The sequence below is a fragment of the Anopheles arabiensis genome, chromosome 2, assembly GCF_016920715.1.
Source record: "Anopheles arabiensis isolate DONGOLA chromosome 2, AaraD3, whole genome shotgun sequence".
Classification (NCBI taxonomy): domain Eukaryota; kingdom Metazoa; phylum Arthropoda; class Insecta; order Diptera; family Culicidae; genus Anopheles; species Anopheles arabiensis.
Genome location: NC_053517.1, coordinates 5144471 through 5158482, shown reverse-complemented (window position 1 = coordinate 5158482; position 14012 = coordinate 5144471). Strand labels below are relative to the sequence as shown.

The 14012-nt window shown below is 47.5% G+C and overlaps 2 protein-coding genes across 9 annotated transcripts; one reads left to right on the top strand and one right to left on the bottom strand.

The window, feature by feature from the left end:
• Positions 1-33: 33 nt before the first annotated feature.
• Positions 34-3328, top strand: LOC120896035. Its single transcript, XM_040299842.1, has 2 exons — positions 34-462; positions 535-3328. The coding sequence occupies exons 1-2, from the start codon at positions 307-309 to the stop codon at positions 3109-3111; spliced, it is 2733 nt and encodes a 910-aa protein (XP_040155776.1). The 5' UTR covers positions 34-306; the 3' UTR covers positions 3112-3328.
• Positions 3329-3399: 71 nt separating this feature from the next.
• Positions 3400-13955, bottom strand: LOC120896036 (ubiquitin-conjugating enzyme E2 Q2). Of its 8 annotated transcripts, none has more exons than XM_040299848.1 (8): positions 13859-13955; positions 10258-11047; positions 8259-8375; positions 7808-8146; positions 7113-7187; positions 6748-7039; positions 6505-6653; positions 3400-6370 (listed from the first exon to the last, which is right to left on the bottom strand). In XM_040299848.1, exons 2-8 carry the CDS (start codon positions 10417-10419, stop codon positions 6260-6262), a joined length of 1245 nt encoding a protein of 414 aa, XP_040155782.1. In that variant the 5' UTR covers positions 10420-11047; positions 13859-13955; the 3' UTR covers positions 3400-6259. The 8 variants fall into 8 exon arrangements, with proteins under 8 accessions (XP_040155782.1, XP_040155780.1, XP_040155778.1 ...); XM_040299846.1 differs by having other exon boundaries at positions 13700-13911; XM_040299844.1 differs by having other exon boundaries at positions 13719-13911.
• Positions 13956-14012: the final 57 nt, after the last annotated feature.

The window sequence follows — 14012 nt, the reverse complement described above, 5'->3', positions numbered from 1 at the left end:
GAAATTAACAACATTTTCACTTTATTGATCTGCTTTATTTTAGCAAATAGAAGATAAAACCAAGCTAAATCATTAGGTAAGTGCTTTAGATGCACTTAAAATATGCAAAAATCCATTAAAATTATCATACAAACACTGAATCGCTGTACCGCCTTGGCAGCACTGCTTCCCTGAACGATAGCTGCCTGTCACGCACACAAAGGCAATGTACGCAATCAAAACAAACCGATTTGGCGCCATGTGCTCGCGACACTTTTCGACGAATCCAAGCAAACCGGCCCATTGCAGTACACGGATGGCAGTGCGATGATCCGAAAGCAACGACCAAAAAGATCGAAACCCCAGGACGGTAAAACGGATGAAGCTGGTGACAATGTTAAAAAAGAACCAACCAAACGGAAAAGGGAAAGGAAAAGTGTGCCCAAAAATGTGCTCCCGGCCGGGCAGTCGGAAGGTGCACAGGTATGACTGCAATGAAACGAATTAACTGTGTTCGCTCGTAAGCATAACAACACCTCATTGTACTCCTTTCAGTACATCAATCCTGCCATCGAACCGATCGTTCGACACAATGTCGGTAATCCATCGTCCACCTTTCTCCGGCGTAATCCACATCACAGCATCCTTCAGCTACCGTTGCAACCGAACGTGCTTACCGAGGACACGCTGCTAACCCACTTCAAAACAACGCGCCCATTCACTGCAACGTTACCGATGCCGCTGCACACCACCCCGGGACTAGGGCCGTCGTTGCCCGATTTGATGGTTCGGGCAATACACACCAAGCAGGCCTACGAGCGGGAACTGCACAGTCTGCGAAAGAAGTACCAAAAAGTCGACACTGACCGACCACTCGATCTCCATGGTAACGGCGAGGATGAGAGTGTGCAGCACACGGTGACCCTTGTGTATGCCGCCCTGCTGGACCGTGATCCCGATCCGTACCTGAAGTTGGAGACGAATTACAATCCTCACTTTACCGGCGGGACCATGGTGGTCGTGCCGGGAAGTGCGGGAAGTGCGGGTAGCGCAACGATATTCAAAGCGACCGGGGAAAGCCTGCAGGATGTGGAAGTGCTGCGGATACACTCTGATGGAGAAGGTTTCGAAGTGAGGCAAGTTCAAGCATGTCCGATGGAAATGGAAGGTCCACTGCTTGAGCTCGTACCGAGCGATGATGGCAGCGTGATTCTTGCCAGGAAACGACATGTGGTCATAATACTGCGCGAGATTAATGTCACTCCGGACAGTGTCGAATGGCGTCCCGTTCAGCACATCTTTTCAGTAAACCCGTTGGCGAGCGTTTGCTTCGTCGGTGGATCGACACTGACGCTCTGTACGACGGATTACGCACGCCAGCTGCAGCTGTGGACGGTCAGCGATGATGAGGAAACGTGTGAGGACATGGTAACGCTACCACAATCCGTCCCGAAACATTCACCCACAACGAAGGAGGGGCGGGTGACGTGTCACAATAATGACCACTGGTCGGCAGTGAGGTGCGTAGATGGCCATTCCCTTGTCGCATGCCTCGATCGCAGTCAAATCCATCTGTACACGGTGGTGCGAAACGGGGAAAATTCTCCGATCCGAGACTGGCGGCTTGCATACCGTGGGGCAAGCGATTTTTCGCGCTGGATATCCCCGTGCGAGCAGTGCTGCGCGCTGGAGGTCACATCTTCCGAGGAGCTTCTTTTTATCGCTACCACTCACAAGCTAATTGTGGCAAAAATCGAAGAAAGCGTTGATCAACCGCCTACTGAGGAGAGCGTACAGAACGGAGGCGATTCGTTTGATTTCGGAAACGTTAAGCTCATTGTGAAGGTGCTGCTAGTGTTTGCCCACAATCTGAAGCAATGTCCAGTGTTCTTGAGCCACCAGTGGAACGCTACTGCCGATCGCGATACGGAGCACCATTTCGTCCTGTTTGGTAGCCATCTGCCGATGAGCTACGGTGTGGCCAGCTTCACCCGTTCCCCGAACCCGACCGACCTGTTCGGTGAGCCGGTGTACGCGACGCAACACTATCCCTACCATCCGCCGACCTTTCACGACACGTACAAGCAGGCACAAGCGCAAGGACATTGCCTGTCGGCGTACGAACCATTGCGAAAACGGTTTTACGCCTGCCAATCTGGAGCGGCACTGTTACGGAGCTGTTTGCCAACGGACAATGGAACGGAACGGCAAGAGCCTCGGCTTCATGTCTTACTGCAGACTTCAGCCGGGGATGTGTTGCAGCAATCGCTTAGCTACGATTTCGATCGGGAGGAAGAGAAGCAGCATGAGTTGAAACGGCCCGATGTTGAGCGGCAACAACACATCGGGGCACGTTTGCAGCAATGGCACGAGCAGTTGGTAGGGCAGGCAGGACAAATACCGTACCGTGCGACCAGCTTTAAGACGATGCAAAAGTTTCGTGACATTTTCAACTGTCCCGTCGAGGGAAGCGAACTGCGACAGATATTGTATCTTCCGCCGGAGGTCAAACGAAAACACAGGCGCAAGAAAAGGGAGGACGAGAAGGAGGAAGACTTAGATACCGAGGAAGAGCAGCACGAGGACGACGAAGAAGATGAGGGTGTATGGTGTCCTTCGCAGTCCGTTGCCAGCGGTTCGTCCAGCGCAGCTGAACCGTCGGTTATACGGAGGCGCAGAAAGTATGGCCGTAAAGCACCGCCACCGTGGCGACAGACGCTGGAAGAGCTGCAGCAGTACCGCGATGTCCTTGCGCCAACGTTGCTCAGCGTTTGGGGCGTTGGGAAGACTGACGTACCACCGCAGGCTACGAATATGGAGCAAATCCCGACGAAACTGCCACCGCTGGCGGACATTAACGAGCGTATCGGAAGCTGGGTAACGGCTGCCTCCAGCGAACAGTTGCAGCGCGATACGGCAGAGACCGCCGAGGAAGACTTCGAACTGACCGTGCCAAATGTGACGGCCGCTGCTAAGGACGAGTATGACGATATAAAGGAGGACGCGGATGGAGATTTGTTTTCGCAACCACTGACACAGTCGCAGTTCATCTCAGCTTCCCAGCTGTCCCAGCAGATGGTGAGATCAACCGTTGCTCGACCTGCTAGAAAGACATACTCCAAAGGCTTCTGAAGGCCATTCTTTAAACGTATTTGCCATTAAGTAACGCGATGTACAATTAATCCGTACAGCGAGGAAACTGATCATAGTAGCCAACACTGCCACAGCAAAACGAAACTATGATACCAGAGGAGGAGGTGTGTGTCTGTGTTTGTGAGACAGATAGAGAGCACTTTTTTGTGTGTGTATTGGTTCTTTTCTGATGAAAGATTTGAATTTATTATTTCGTTATTTACCAATATATATATATATATACTTTTATATATACTCGTGTTTATAATTATATATATATATATAAACTATTGTTTGTTTTTCTTTTATTACTCTTAACTTTTCTCCACTCTGACCTCGACTTAACATACTTTCACTCGCACATTCCATTCTCACACAAACGTGCACGCGAGAGCAATATCTAGCTGCGCGAGCGCGCGGGCGCTCAAACACGCATCGAATGCGAATGCCCTCCTTGCTCTTTTGCGTGTTTTATTGCGCGGCGTCCTTTTTGCTGCTGCCTTTTTTGTATCTTCTCTTAATCGGGAGAACGTATTTCTGTTCTTCTCTTTTCCCCGCTGATTCGTACTAAACCCCCTCCCCTGGGCTGAGGCCACCTTCTCTCTTCGTAATGTTTCTAAATAAGATTGGTTGCTGTTTCTGCAGTTTTTTCTTGTTCTTTTAATTACTTTTCTATTTTACATATGTCACAGCAGTCCGATGGAACCCATTAGGAAGGAAGCAGAACACGAAGAGTCTAATAATGTTGTTTCTGTTTTTTTCTTCCTTCTTTCCATTCCGCGTTTTCCCTTTAAGATTTATATAAAACAATTTGTGGGGATTTCCCTTACACTGCGCAGTCTCCCCTTTTCCTCCTCACACCGTGTAGCAGGCTACTACTAAAACACTGTCTGCAAATTTTGCATAATTTTTTCACTTTTTCTTTGCCATATTCTGTACATATTACGTGTTTTCGTCTGCCTTGCTAGTTTCCCTCCAGTCGGGCGTTTTAGTTATCATCTTACACTAACTCCCCTTTTTTCTCGGCCTCCTGGAAAGGGAAAAGACTCAACAACGGATTGTGTGTGTGTGTGTGTTATTCCTTTCCCATACCGAACACCAGGTCAGATCTTTCTCCACATGCACGCACGCACGCACGCATGCAGAGCCATGCATTATCGCTATTCTCCTAGAGTGCACTTTGTTTGATTGCTATTTTGAGTTTTAAAAGTTGAGTTGTGAGGGTGTTTGTGTTTCATTGTTCGGTTCGGGTTTTGAGCGAAAAAACTAACAAACCATAGCATACACCGTATCGAATCCCATTCAACTTGTGTATTTCCATTTAACGAATCGACAGATGATGTTGAGCGCGCTCGTGTTTTAGTTTCCATTCTCATATGCTCGTCTACAGAAAGAAAGCAGAATGAAAAGCAGGTAATACAAACTATAATTCGTTGCATTTAGGTCTGTCTGATCCGGCCGACAGACTTCTCTTGACTCGCTTTATCGATCGTGAGATTGCGCACGGCAAGCAGATGGAAGATATTAGTTGAAGAGGAGGTCCACATGTTCACGGCAAAAGTAACGTTCCACCACACCGGAGAACACAGCAAAGTACACCTCCTTTCAGTCTATGTTGGCGATCGGCAGCTCAGCTTATGATTGTTGGCGGAAGTGGGAGGAGAAGCTTTGAATCATTTTGAATTTTTTAAACTGCCCCTTTGTGTCAGATCAGAGAAAAGGACGAACCATTGCTACCGATCTTCGGGTTTGCTATGAATGAAAATATTGAAGGAACAACAATTCAATGGAGCTCCATTCAATCCCCATCCTGCTCAACGCATGTTGTATCACCGGTCAATACTTCGACCACATGTCGTCGTGTGGTCGACATTAAACTAGTTGTACCCCTATTTTGCTGCACTACAGTCAATTTTACAACACGAGCTTCTAGTGCGGTTCCAAGATGTGTTTTAATATTCTGCAAGTAGTTCACACCTTTAGTGCAGAGTCAGGTAGGGAATTACAGTACAAAGAATAAACAGAACTGTTATAGAATGCCCGTCTGTATGCCACATGCGCATTTTTTTTTAGTGCCGATCGGTATTTTCCGCCCGAATTCCTATCCATTTCACTTCCCTACTATAGGAGATGCTGGTTTAAAATATACTTTATGATAAGAAGAAGATCTTTCACTGCTGTATGTGTGTGTGTTTGTTGTGATTGTTGTATGTACGGCGGTGCTGAATATTGAATGGTGTTTGGTTGTGTAGATAGTATATGAACAAAAGGTTGAAAATGTGCTCTACTAACCCTCCGCTCATTCTCTCCTCTTTCTAAATCCTTCTTTCTGAAACAAATTCTCAAACAGTATCTCACCATTTCCTATTTACTAAGCTTATTTAAAGTGGCTTCGTCCAGCGTTTCTCTCTTTCTCTGTGAAGTTCTGCAGCTATCCTCCGACTTCCCCCATACGTTACTAGCTCACTCTACCGATCCTTTTCCTTTCGAGAGTGTTTTTACCCCATTCACGCGCATTCGATCTTTCCGAAGTTTTCTACACACAAACATAACACAAGCACGCTCACGCACGCACGCAATTTTGATAGACGCATTCATCCGTATCGCTCCAGAACCATCCCATCTTCATTCGTACTCGCATCTACACTTAAGTCTAGGAACCTAAAAGCTTAAAGAACGAACGATTATTGTTAGAAGAACTAGCGCGATGCCGTTGCTTTCGGTCGTGTTTCACTGTTATAAGACGCTGACACTACTACTGCTGCTAGTGGGAAAAGACCGGGACACACACACTAATACCCTTTTGGTTGTTGTTATGTTCCTCGATCGATTTCCCGGTCTCTATCACCATTCGCATTCATTCCAACAAGAAAACGCTCGCATGTATCTCTAAACTCGCTGCCATCGTTTGTATTTAATCCATAATCGAATGCGCTGTAATCGTAGCGAGATCGATTCGTCGGATGGCACAAACAAAGACAAAGAACGAGAGAGAGAGCGAGAGAGTTTGGGGAATGGATGATCTCTGGTGATGTACGATGAAGATCTTTGCTACAGTGTAGCGTCCAGACAGCATCAACAACAGAGCACGGAAGCGAAGCGCTGCAACAGCATCGTGGAACGGCGTTTGCCTCCCCCATCCCAACTCTTAACCATCCTCCTTGGGGGGTGTAAACCATCCGTTCTTTTCGTGGATTTGCACGAGCGATTTGAAACTTTGCTGCGCTCTAGCTAAGCTGTACTGGCCCTGGGAAAGAGACTGATTCTCGATTAGTTTGTGGATGAAAATGGCGCAACATAAGCTGCCTCAAAAAACGAAGGTCTCGTTTTTCAACGGCAGCGATAGAGAAAGGGAGAGAGAGATAGAGAGAGCGAGAGTATTAAATTTCTTACCTTGGTGGGTCCGAACTGTATTCGCGCCTTGCCCTTGACTAGTGTGGCCGCTATTTGCATGATGACCGCCTCCACGGTGTAAGCCGAGCTCCAGCCTTGCTTCGTGAGCAGCTCCATGCAGATGGCACCACCGACCAGTACGTAACCACCTGCGGAAACAAGGGGAACCGCACCGGCAAAAAGGGTGCAAAGAAGGTAAGCAAAACCGGGGTCGCGCCTAGCTATTCGCTGCCTGCTGCTTACCGGATATGATTGGATGCACAACACGCACAAACGGTGGCTCGAACGGGTACGTCTCCTTGAAAATGATGTTCAGCAGTATGCTGTCCTTGCCTTCGCGCTCCTTCAGCAGGACCAGATCGTTGTGCAGCGGGCTGTCCGGGTCGACCGACATGAGGCGGATGTTCCACTCGTAGATGGAGTCGTTCACCAGCTCTATCGAGTACATGTTGTTTTTGAACGAGTCCGACCGGTAAATGTCTCGCAGCTCCTTCATCAGTCGATCCGTTGCTTGGACCGAGCCGGACACCGAACCCTGGCAACGAAACAGTCACGGTTTAGGAGACGATCTACCATCCAGGGGTGTAGAAGAGTATACTCATACTTACCTTCAAATAATCCTGCCGTTGCGTTTGTCTTAATCTTTCCAATGTTGCTAGGTGTTCTACCTCCATTTCGTCTTTCTACAGAAGGGATGGGAAATAATGTTAGCTGGAATGTTAACCTGGATGCATTGACATTTTTCCCACAACCGATCACAAAACAGCAAAATCACTCCCTTTATACAGAACCACATGACACACCCAATTGCTGGTGGTGTTCCGGCAAATGGTTGGAGATAAATGTTAGCTCTCCCCCCTATGTGGTAATCTTAGACGACACCGGGAAGATACTATCAGCTTCATCCTGTTAACTTCATGATCACTATTCGAGAGAATAACACCATTTGCGATGTTTTTAAATAGGACATTCTGATAAGCTTCCAAACACACTGAAGTCAAACAACTGCACTGCACTGGATGTAATCATTCTGTTTTTACCAAGAGCTGTTGTGCGTAGTGCCCGCCCCATAAAGGTCAAACCTCGCGTGCACACATATTTATGCTGACGTGCGCACGTTACCCAATACGCGGCTGTTTCCCCGCTACTGTTTACACGATTCATGCAACTGTAGCATTTCGCAAAGAACAAAACAGCAAAGATTGCATTAATTTTCTTCCCCAAAAAAACGGACAGAACCCCCCTCGTGGCGGCTGCTTGTGCACATTCCTGGCAAGCATTCACAATATTTCCATTTCCGTACCTTTGCCGTGCTACGGCCATCGTCCATCTCGAGGGGCAGGTCCTCTTCGCCTTCGCTTTCCTGGTCGCTGTCGCCGACCACATCCTCGATATCATCACAGTCGGAGTCGATCTCGTCGATCGCCTGTTGCTGCTGCTGCTGGAGCTGCAGTTGCTGGTGTTGCTGGTGCGCCGGAAGAAGCTGCTGAGGTGACATACCGTGCTGGTGGAGCTGGGCGGCTGGGTGTAGGTGTGCCCCGGCTGCGCCACCGTTCGGCTGGAAGGCTTTCTTCAGCGTTTCCAGATCGGGAGGTAGTGGGACCGTATGCTGCCGGCAGAGTTCGCGCAGCAGTATGTGTACCTACCGGGTGGTGCGAGGAAGAGGATAGAGGGAAGAATATTACATTAAAGTTAATCCTCTCCATATCCTTGCCGTAAGAAGGATTTGATTGCATTAGATGCTCCTGGCTTACCTGATTTATAACGTGATTATCTAAACCTTTCGTGTTCGTAAGTATTTGTACAGCGTTACTAATACTTGTGTCTTCGCTCTCGGCGAACCATACTGGTGGCGTGGATGGATACGTTTCCTGTAAAGCATAAAGGATGGTCGAATAGGAAAATGGGGGGAAAATTATTATGAAGAACATATTAATTGTACCTGAAAGCTGAATTTCTGTATCGCATAAAACAAAACAAGTTACACACAAATTCGTTATGCAGTGGCTGCAATGGTTTCTTGCTCTCGAGCATCATGAGCCTCCCTTCCATTCTCTGCTCCATCACACATTATTATCATATCTTCACATTCGTCTTCCTTAACCCCCCACCACCAGAGCCATTAGAAGGATCAATATTTGTATTGCTTCAGTGTTCGACCCAACCAGACACAAAGAAGCCCAAGCCAGACGCTTGGCTTTGTCCGGTACAACCCACTGCTCTCTCTCTGTCTCTCTCTCTAAGCAGCATCCTGTGGCATCGATTGCTGGCGTGCATAAAAACGAAGAAAAAAGGTCAATAACACAAACGGAAACGTGATGAACGGCATCCTAAATGGTGATACATGTTTTGTGCGAGTTATGTGTGTGTGCATTAATCAGGAAGAGAAGAATTTGTGCAATATGTGCAACAAAACAGATCAATTTTTTACTATTCATCAAACAAGGAAGTGTGATTGTATTCAGCTGTGTGTTTGTGGTAAAAATAATTAACAAAAAGATTAATACATTTCAAAACAAATCTCAGTTTGTTTGTTGATGTTTTTTCAACTCACACTCATACACATTTGCTCTTCCCTTAGCAGTGTAGAGCAGGAAAGATGGATACATGATGGATACACGTGAACGGGAGAGTTTTTTGCATGTCAGCTGTGAACTGATGCGACAAAGTGTGCCTTGCGTGGAAATGTCACCTGCGCTTGGTGTTCATTAAATGGTTCGTTTTGTAAGCGACACCCGGTGCATTTTCCGCACTACTTAACAAGCAAGCATACGATCCAACATAAACATGGTGCACGCGTGCATTATGTGTGGCTGTGCGTAAGGATAACATGAAAATACGGAAAACGCCATGTTTGATACGGTATTATGAAATCTACATGAGCTGTACCATTCATGACATGAGTTGACTGACTGGGGAGAATAAGGTACGTTGATGTTCAAAACAAAACGCTTTCTAACGCTTCATATTGTGTAACAACACAGCTTAAAGTCCTTCTCCATCTGGGTCTGTGACGGTCGTTTCTCCACGATACATCTTTAGAAAGTTTTCTTCTTCGACACACACACACACATACACGCTTGACCTTCGTGCTTGGTACGAAAAATTCTATCCATGTTCTTAGTTTCGCACGTTGCCGTCATCATCATTGCATTATGACCTCGTACAGCCTTCTACGATGCTTGCCAAGCAACAGCACCAGAGAATGGGACTGAGAAATTGACCTAAATTGTGAAGTACTTTCCCTCTGCACTTGTACACACGGTATTGATATTCGATGCATCATGCAATTCTCTCTTTTTCTCCCTTCCTCCCTCTCTCACTCTGTTTCGCTGTTTTTTCGTTTCATAAATAAGAGCGTAAAATTGACATTTTTCAATGTTTTCTAGAACTTGTTTCCATTTGTTTTGTACAAACGTGTCACACAATATGCTTGGCACCGCTCCGAAGCGAATGCAAAAACACAACGAATGTTTTGTGTTCACGGTTTAGCTTCGGCTGTGGGGAGTACGTTTATCAACAAATATATTTTGTTTAGTTTGACCGACTAGCGGAGTTATGTTGGAGGTGAAATGCTGAGGAAAACTAAAATCTAGCAGCATAAACTTGCGATAAAGCCATCCTCAACTAAGTTAACTTATAAACCTGCCATGTATACACACGTGGCAAAGCTGCACAGAGAGTTCAAACCAAAATAAAACACTGCAAATAATGAAAAAATGGCATTGCAGCCATCAGGGTTCCGACACTTACCGTAATGTTGGCATGGATTACGTATTGCTTGCCGTTGCGCCCGATGAAACGGCAGCACAGCTCGTCCACCGTGGCGTTAAGGATTTGGAACCGTTCATGGTTCTTGGGGAAGACCTGCTCGAGCGTTTTGATTTCTAGCTTCAGCGTATTCAGGCACGCCATCGTGCCAGACCGACCGGAACCCCCGGAGGAGGCAAGGTGTAGTGGTTCCTCACACTACACCCTGTGGCACGCCCGGACAGTAGGATGCGTACAGCAGGCAGTGCTGAAACTGGGCGGATGATGGGCACCTCAAGACACGAGATGCGAGATGCAGTGTCCTTTTGATGGGATAGGCAGGAACTCTTCCCCGACCGGGAGCTTTCCCGTTTGGCCACTTCCGGTCACTGTTTTGCTTCACTAACACACACGCACATACAACAAGGGACACAATTTAACTTCCAAAACACTCCCTCGCTTTCACACTCACAAGATGATGCGAATGGAACCCGCAGGGGAGAGAGGTCGTCCTAGTTTGACAGGTTGTTTTTCACTCCCCAGCACACTAGGATACAGGAACGCGCACGCACGCACGAACGCACGCACACACACACGCCCACCCACTCGCTGGAGCAGGTTCGACACGCAGGCTGCACGCACACTGTTGGCTTCTCGCTCTGGCGCAAGGAAACAGGGTGCCGCCGCAGCTCGACCGTACTCTGCGCGCTCGCGTGAGATTGTGCTGTGTTATTGTTTATTAGCGAGTACGTGCATTGGGGTGGGAGGGAATCAGGACACACACACCGCTACACTGTATGGCACAGAAAGAAAAAATAAGAACACATTGAGACATTTACAGAGACACATGGGAGCAAATAAGCTCGTTGTTAGCAACGAACGAAACTTTTGCAACAGAATACACGTTTTTACACTTGTGAATATCCTTCTTTACAACACCGTTTTAGAAAAATTAATGTTTTTTTCTGTTTGATTGTCCTTAGTAGGTAAAGAAAACGGTTTTACGATGTTTTTCGCATCCCCAGCTTAAACACTGTTGATTGCAGTTGTTTTATCACAAGAGGTACACACACGCACACACATGTACAATTACTCACGAGACCCTAATACGCATTATTAATAAAGCTTGTATGCACCCTGTAGCTTTTTTCCGTGGGACTTTTTATTGCTGCGTCGTACATAGCTTTCTTTTTTTATTGCACGGGGCATACATACGGGAGTAGGGATAAGCAAATGCCATGCTTACTTCGAGGACACTGTTTTACTGTTATCTTGACAACTACCTTGAACTGGAGACGTCTTTGTTGCCGCAGTAAAAATTCGTTTGAAACGAATAAAAATACTGACGGAAATTGGCTTAACGAGAGATCGAACTAAGAACCAAAGCAGCTCCAACTGCAGCGAAAGGATCTTGACGTTTGCGACAACGAACTGACAGTTGGTGCTAGAGTCTGCTGCTGTGTTTTTTTTGCATTGGACTTTATCCTTCTTCTTCATCCCTACCCGGAAAGAACAACGTTGATTTTTTATTCTTCTTTTTTGTTGGGCGCTTGCCGTGGTTGCTTGGTTGTCGAGGATATGTGCGGTTTCGAATGTACCGTTCAAGAGATGCAGCACACAAACACAAGAGCGCGCCCGCGCATACACATACACATACATGCACACGCACGACGGGCTCACGTCCAACGTAACAAACCGTCCCCCGAGCACTTCCTGTGCCACACACTTTGACGATATGGTGGTGACGGTTAATCGCTTATTTCAGCCTTTTTTGCAATGGTATTGTTTCGTGGTTTTGCGAATTCTATGAAAACAGCTTGCGATTGCTTCCTTGATCGAACATCTCCGATAACCGGTTTGGTTCCTGCGCTGCAGGTACATCACCAAAGGAACCCCCAGCACACATTCCAACAAACAGTCACGACGCACGTACACAAACACACACACACACATACGCTTTACATACGTCACAATGTTCGCGCTGTCACAGAGAAAACATTAATGCCCACTTTGCTTATGCTATTCCCTCCCTTCAGCACTTCCGCCGGTGCTTGGGCACTTTTTCCCATCATCACACCACGCCCACCCAACCAGACACAGGGCGACCACGGTTATAGATTTTCCATTTGAGGAAAATTCAACCCCCCTCCCCTTACTATACTTCACAATGTTCACACCCCGCCCGCCCGACAACAACAGACGGTGGCAGTATTATTGTGCAAGGGTTGCTGCTTCGCGAAACCCCCAACACACAACAAAAGAACGTCGAACGTCGACGTTTGCTCTTGGGGGGGAGCCGCGTCCAAGTAACATTTTGTTCATTGCATTTTTCCAACACCCGATTAAACCGACCTCGGTCGGGCGGCTTCGGTTATGCATCGAAATCAGAATTAAAAAAAAAACCGGTGCTGCCCTCGATTTCCCGACTGACAAACGCGATGGCAAGTTCCAGCCGACTCAATACGCGCCTGTCTATGTGTGTGGTATGTGTGTGTGCGTGTATAGGTTTTCCCTTTTCGCGTGCGGTTCGTCCGCTTTTGCACTACCACAAGCGATGCCAAATAATACAAAAAACGGCACTTTCATGAGAGCCATTACCGACCGACCAACCTCTCTTCCGACTGCCGCCCTTGTGCGATGGTTGGGTCGGGGGAATAAGTTTTTTTTTCGTTCGAAAGGGGGGGGGCGACTTTGTCAAGGCGCAGCTCGTCGCGGGAAGGTTAGTGCGCGGATGGGATTCGAAAAGTAAAACTTTGCTGTTTCAGGAACGGAAGTTGAAAATATGTGCACACACACACACACACACACACTTGACGCGGAGTTTTGCGTTTTTTGCTACTGCTGCTGCTACTGCTGTTGCTACTGCGACTACTGCTGCGCTACCCATCCTTCCGTGACACACCTCCGGGGAAGGGCGACGACGACCATACCGAAACCAATACCATGCCAGCGTTAAGGGCTCCCCCTGCCCTGACAGCAAAAACTTGATACGGACGGGGCACACCATCACAGCACACCACGACACCACACACTACAGTCCCCGACAGCCCGCTGCTTGGGCAATGTGTGCGCTCATTAATGGAGGAAATGGGGAAGCTTATTTTTGCGGACCTCCGTACCTCTAATGGCTCACGGAGAAGAAAAGGGGGATCTCATCAATTCGATTCCCTGTAACACGCGCACACACATACACGCACACAAAAACACACATACACAGGAATCTTCAAGGGAAAATCGATCGTCGAGGTACGCATATTTCGAAACAGTTCGCTTTTTGTCTTTTGCTACCGTTGGGCTATTATACCCCCCCTTTCGTTGGTCGGTTCCCGTACCAGACCAGCAGCAGCAGCAGCAGCTAGGAAAATGGATCACCACCTTCCCTAATCCAGCAGCAGCACCAGCACCTTAATTACGGTGACGCAGTGCGACCCATCACAGAACGAACATTTGAGCTATTTTTCTACCGTTTCAACTCGCCAAAACGTAGCGAACGCAACGCACGGAAAACACCAGCAGTAGGCACATACAAACACGGGATGAAAAGCGCACTGTTTCCGCGAATCACGCAGGCAAAAATTCTCGACGAAATATTTGGTTTGCTCACAGGTTCAGCAGCACAAAGTACGTACGCATACACACAGGCATGTACACACAGAGACGGAGGCTCAGGGTGGCGCTAGTGATGGGCTTTCGATTGCGGAACGCACAATCCGATCCACTTCAACCGTGGTTGTCAAACAGCTGTCAAATAGAATTTG

Coding starts and splice junctions, on each gene's coding strand:
- LOC120896035 (XM_040299842.1), top strand. CDS start 307: ATGATCCGAAAGCAACGACCAAAAAGATCGAAACCCCAGGACGGTAAA. Junction 463..534: donor GGCAGTCGGAAGGTGCACAG/GTATGACTGCAA, acceptor TACTCCTTTCAG/TACATCAATCCTGCCATCGA.
- LOC120896036 (XM_040299848.1), bottom strand. CDS start 10,419: ATGGCGTGCCTGAATACGCTGAAGCTAGAAATCAAAACGCTCGAGCAG. Junction 7,188..7,807: donor ATGGCCGTAGCACGGCAAAG/GTACGGAAATGG, acceptor TCCCTTCTGTAG/AAAGACGAAATGGAGGTAGA. Junction 7,040..7,112: donor AACGGCAGGATTATTTGAAG/GTAAGTATGAGT, acceptor TTTCGTTGCCAG/GGTTCGGTGTCCGGCTCGGT.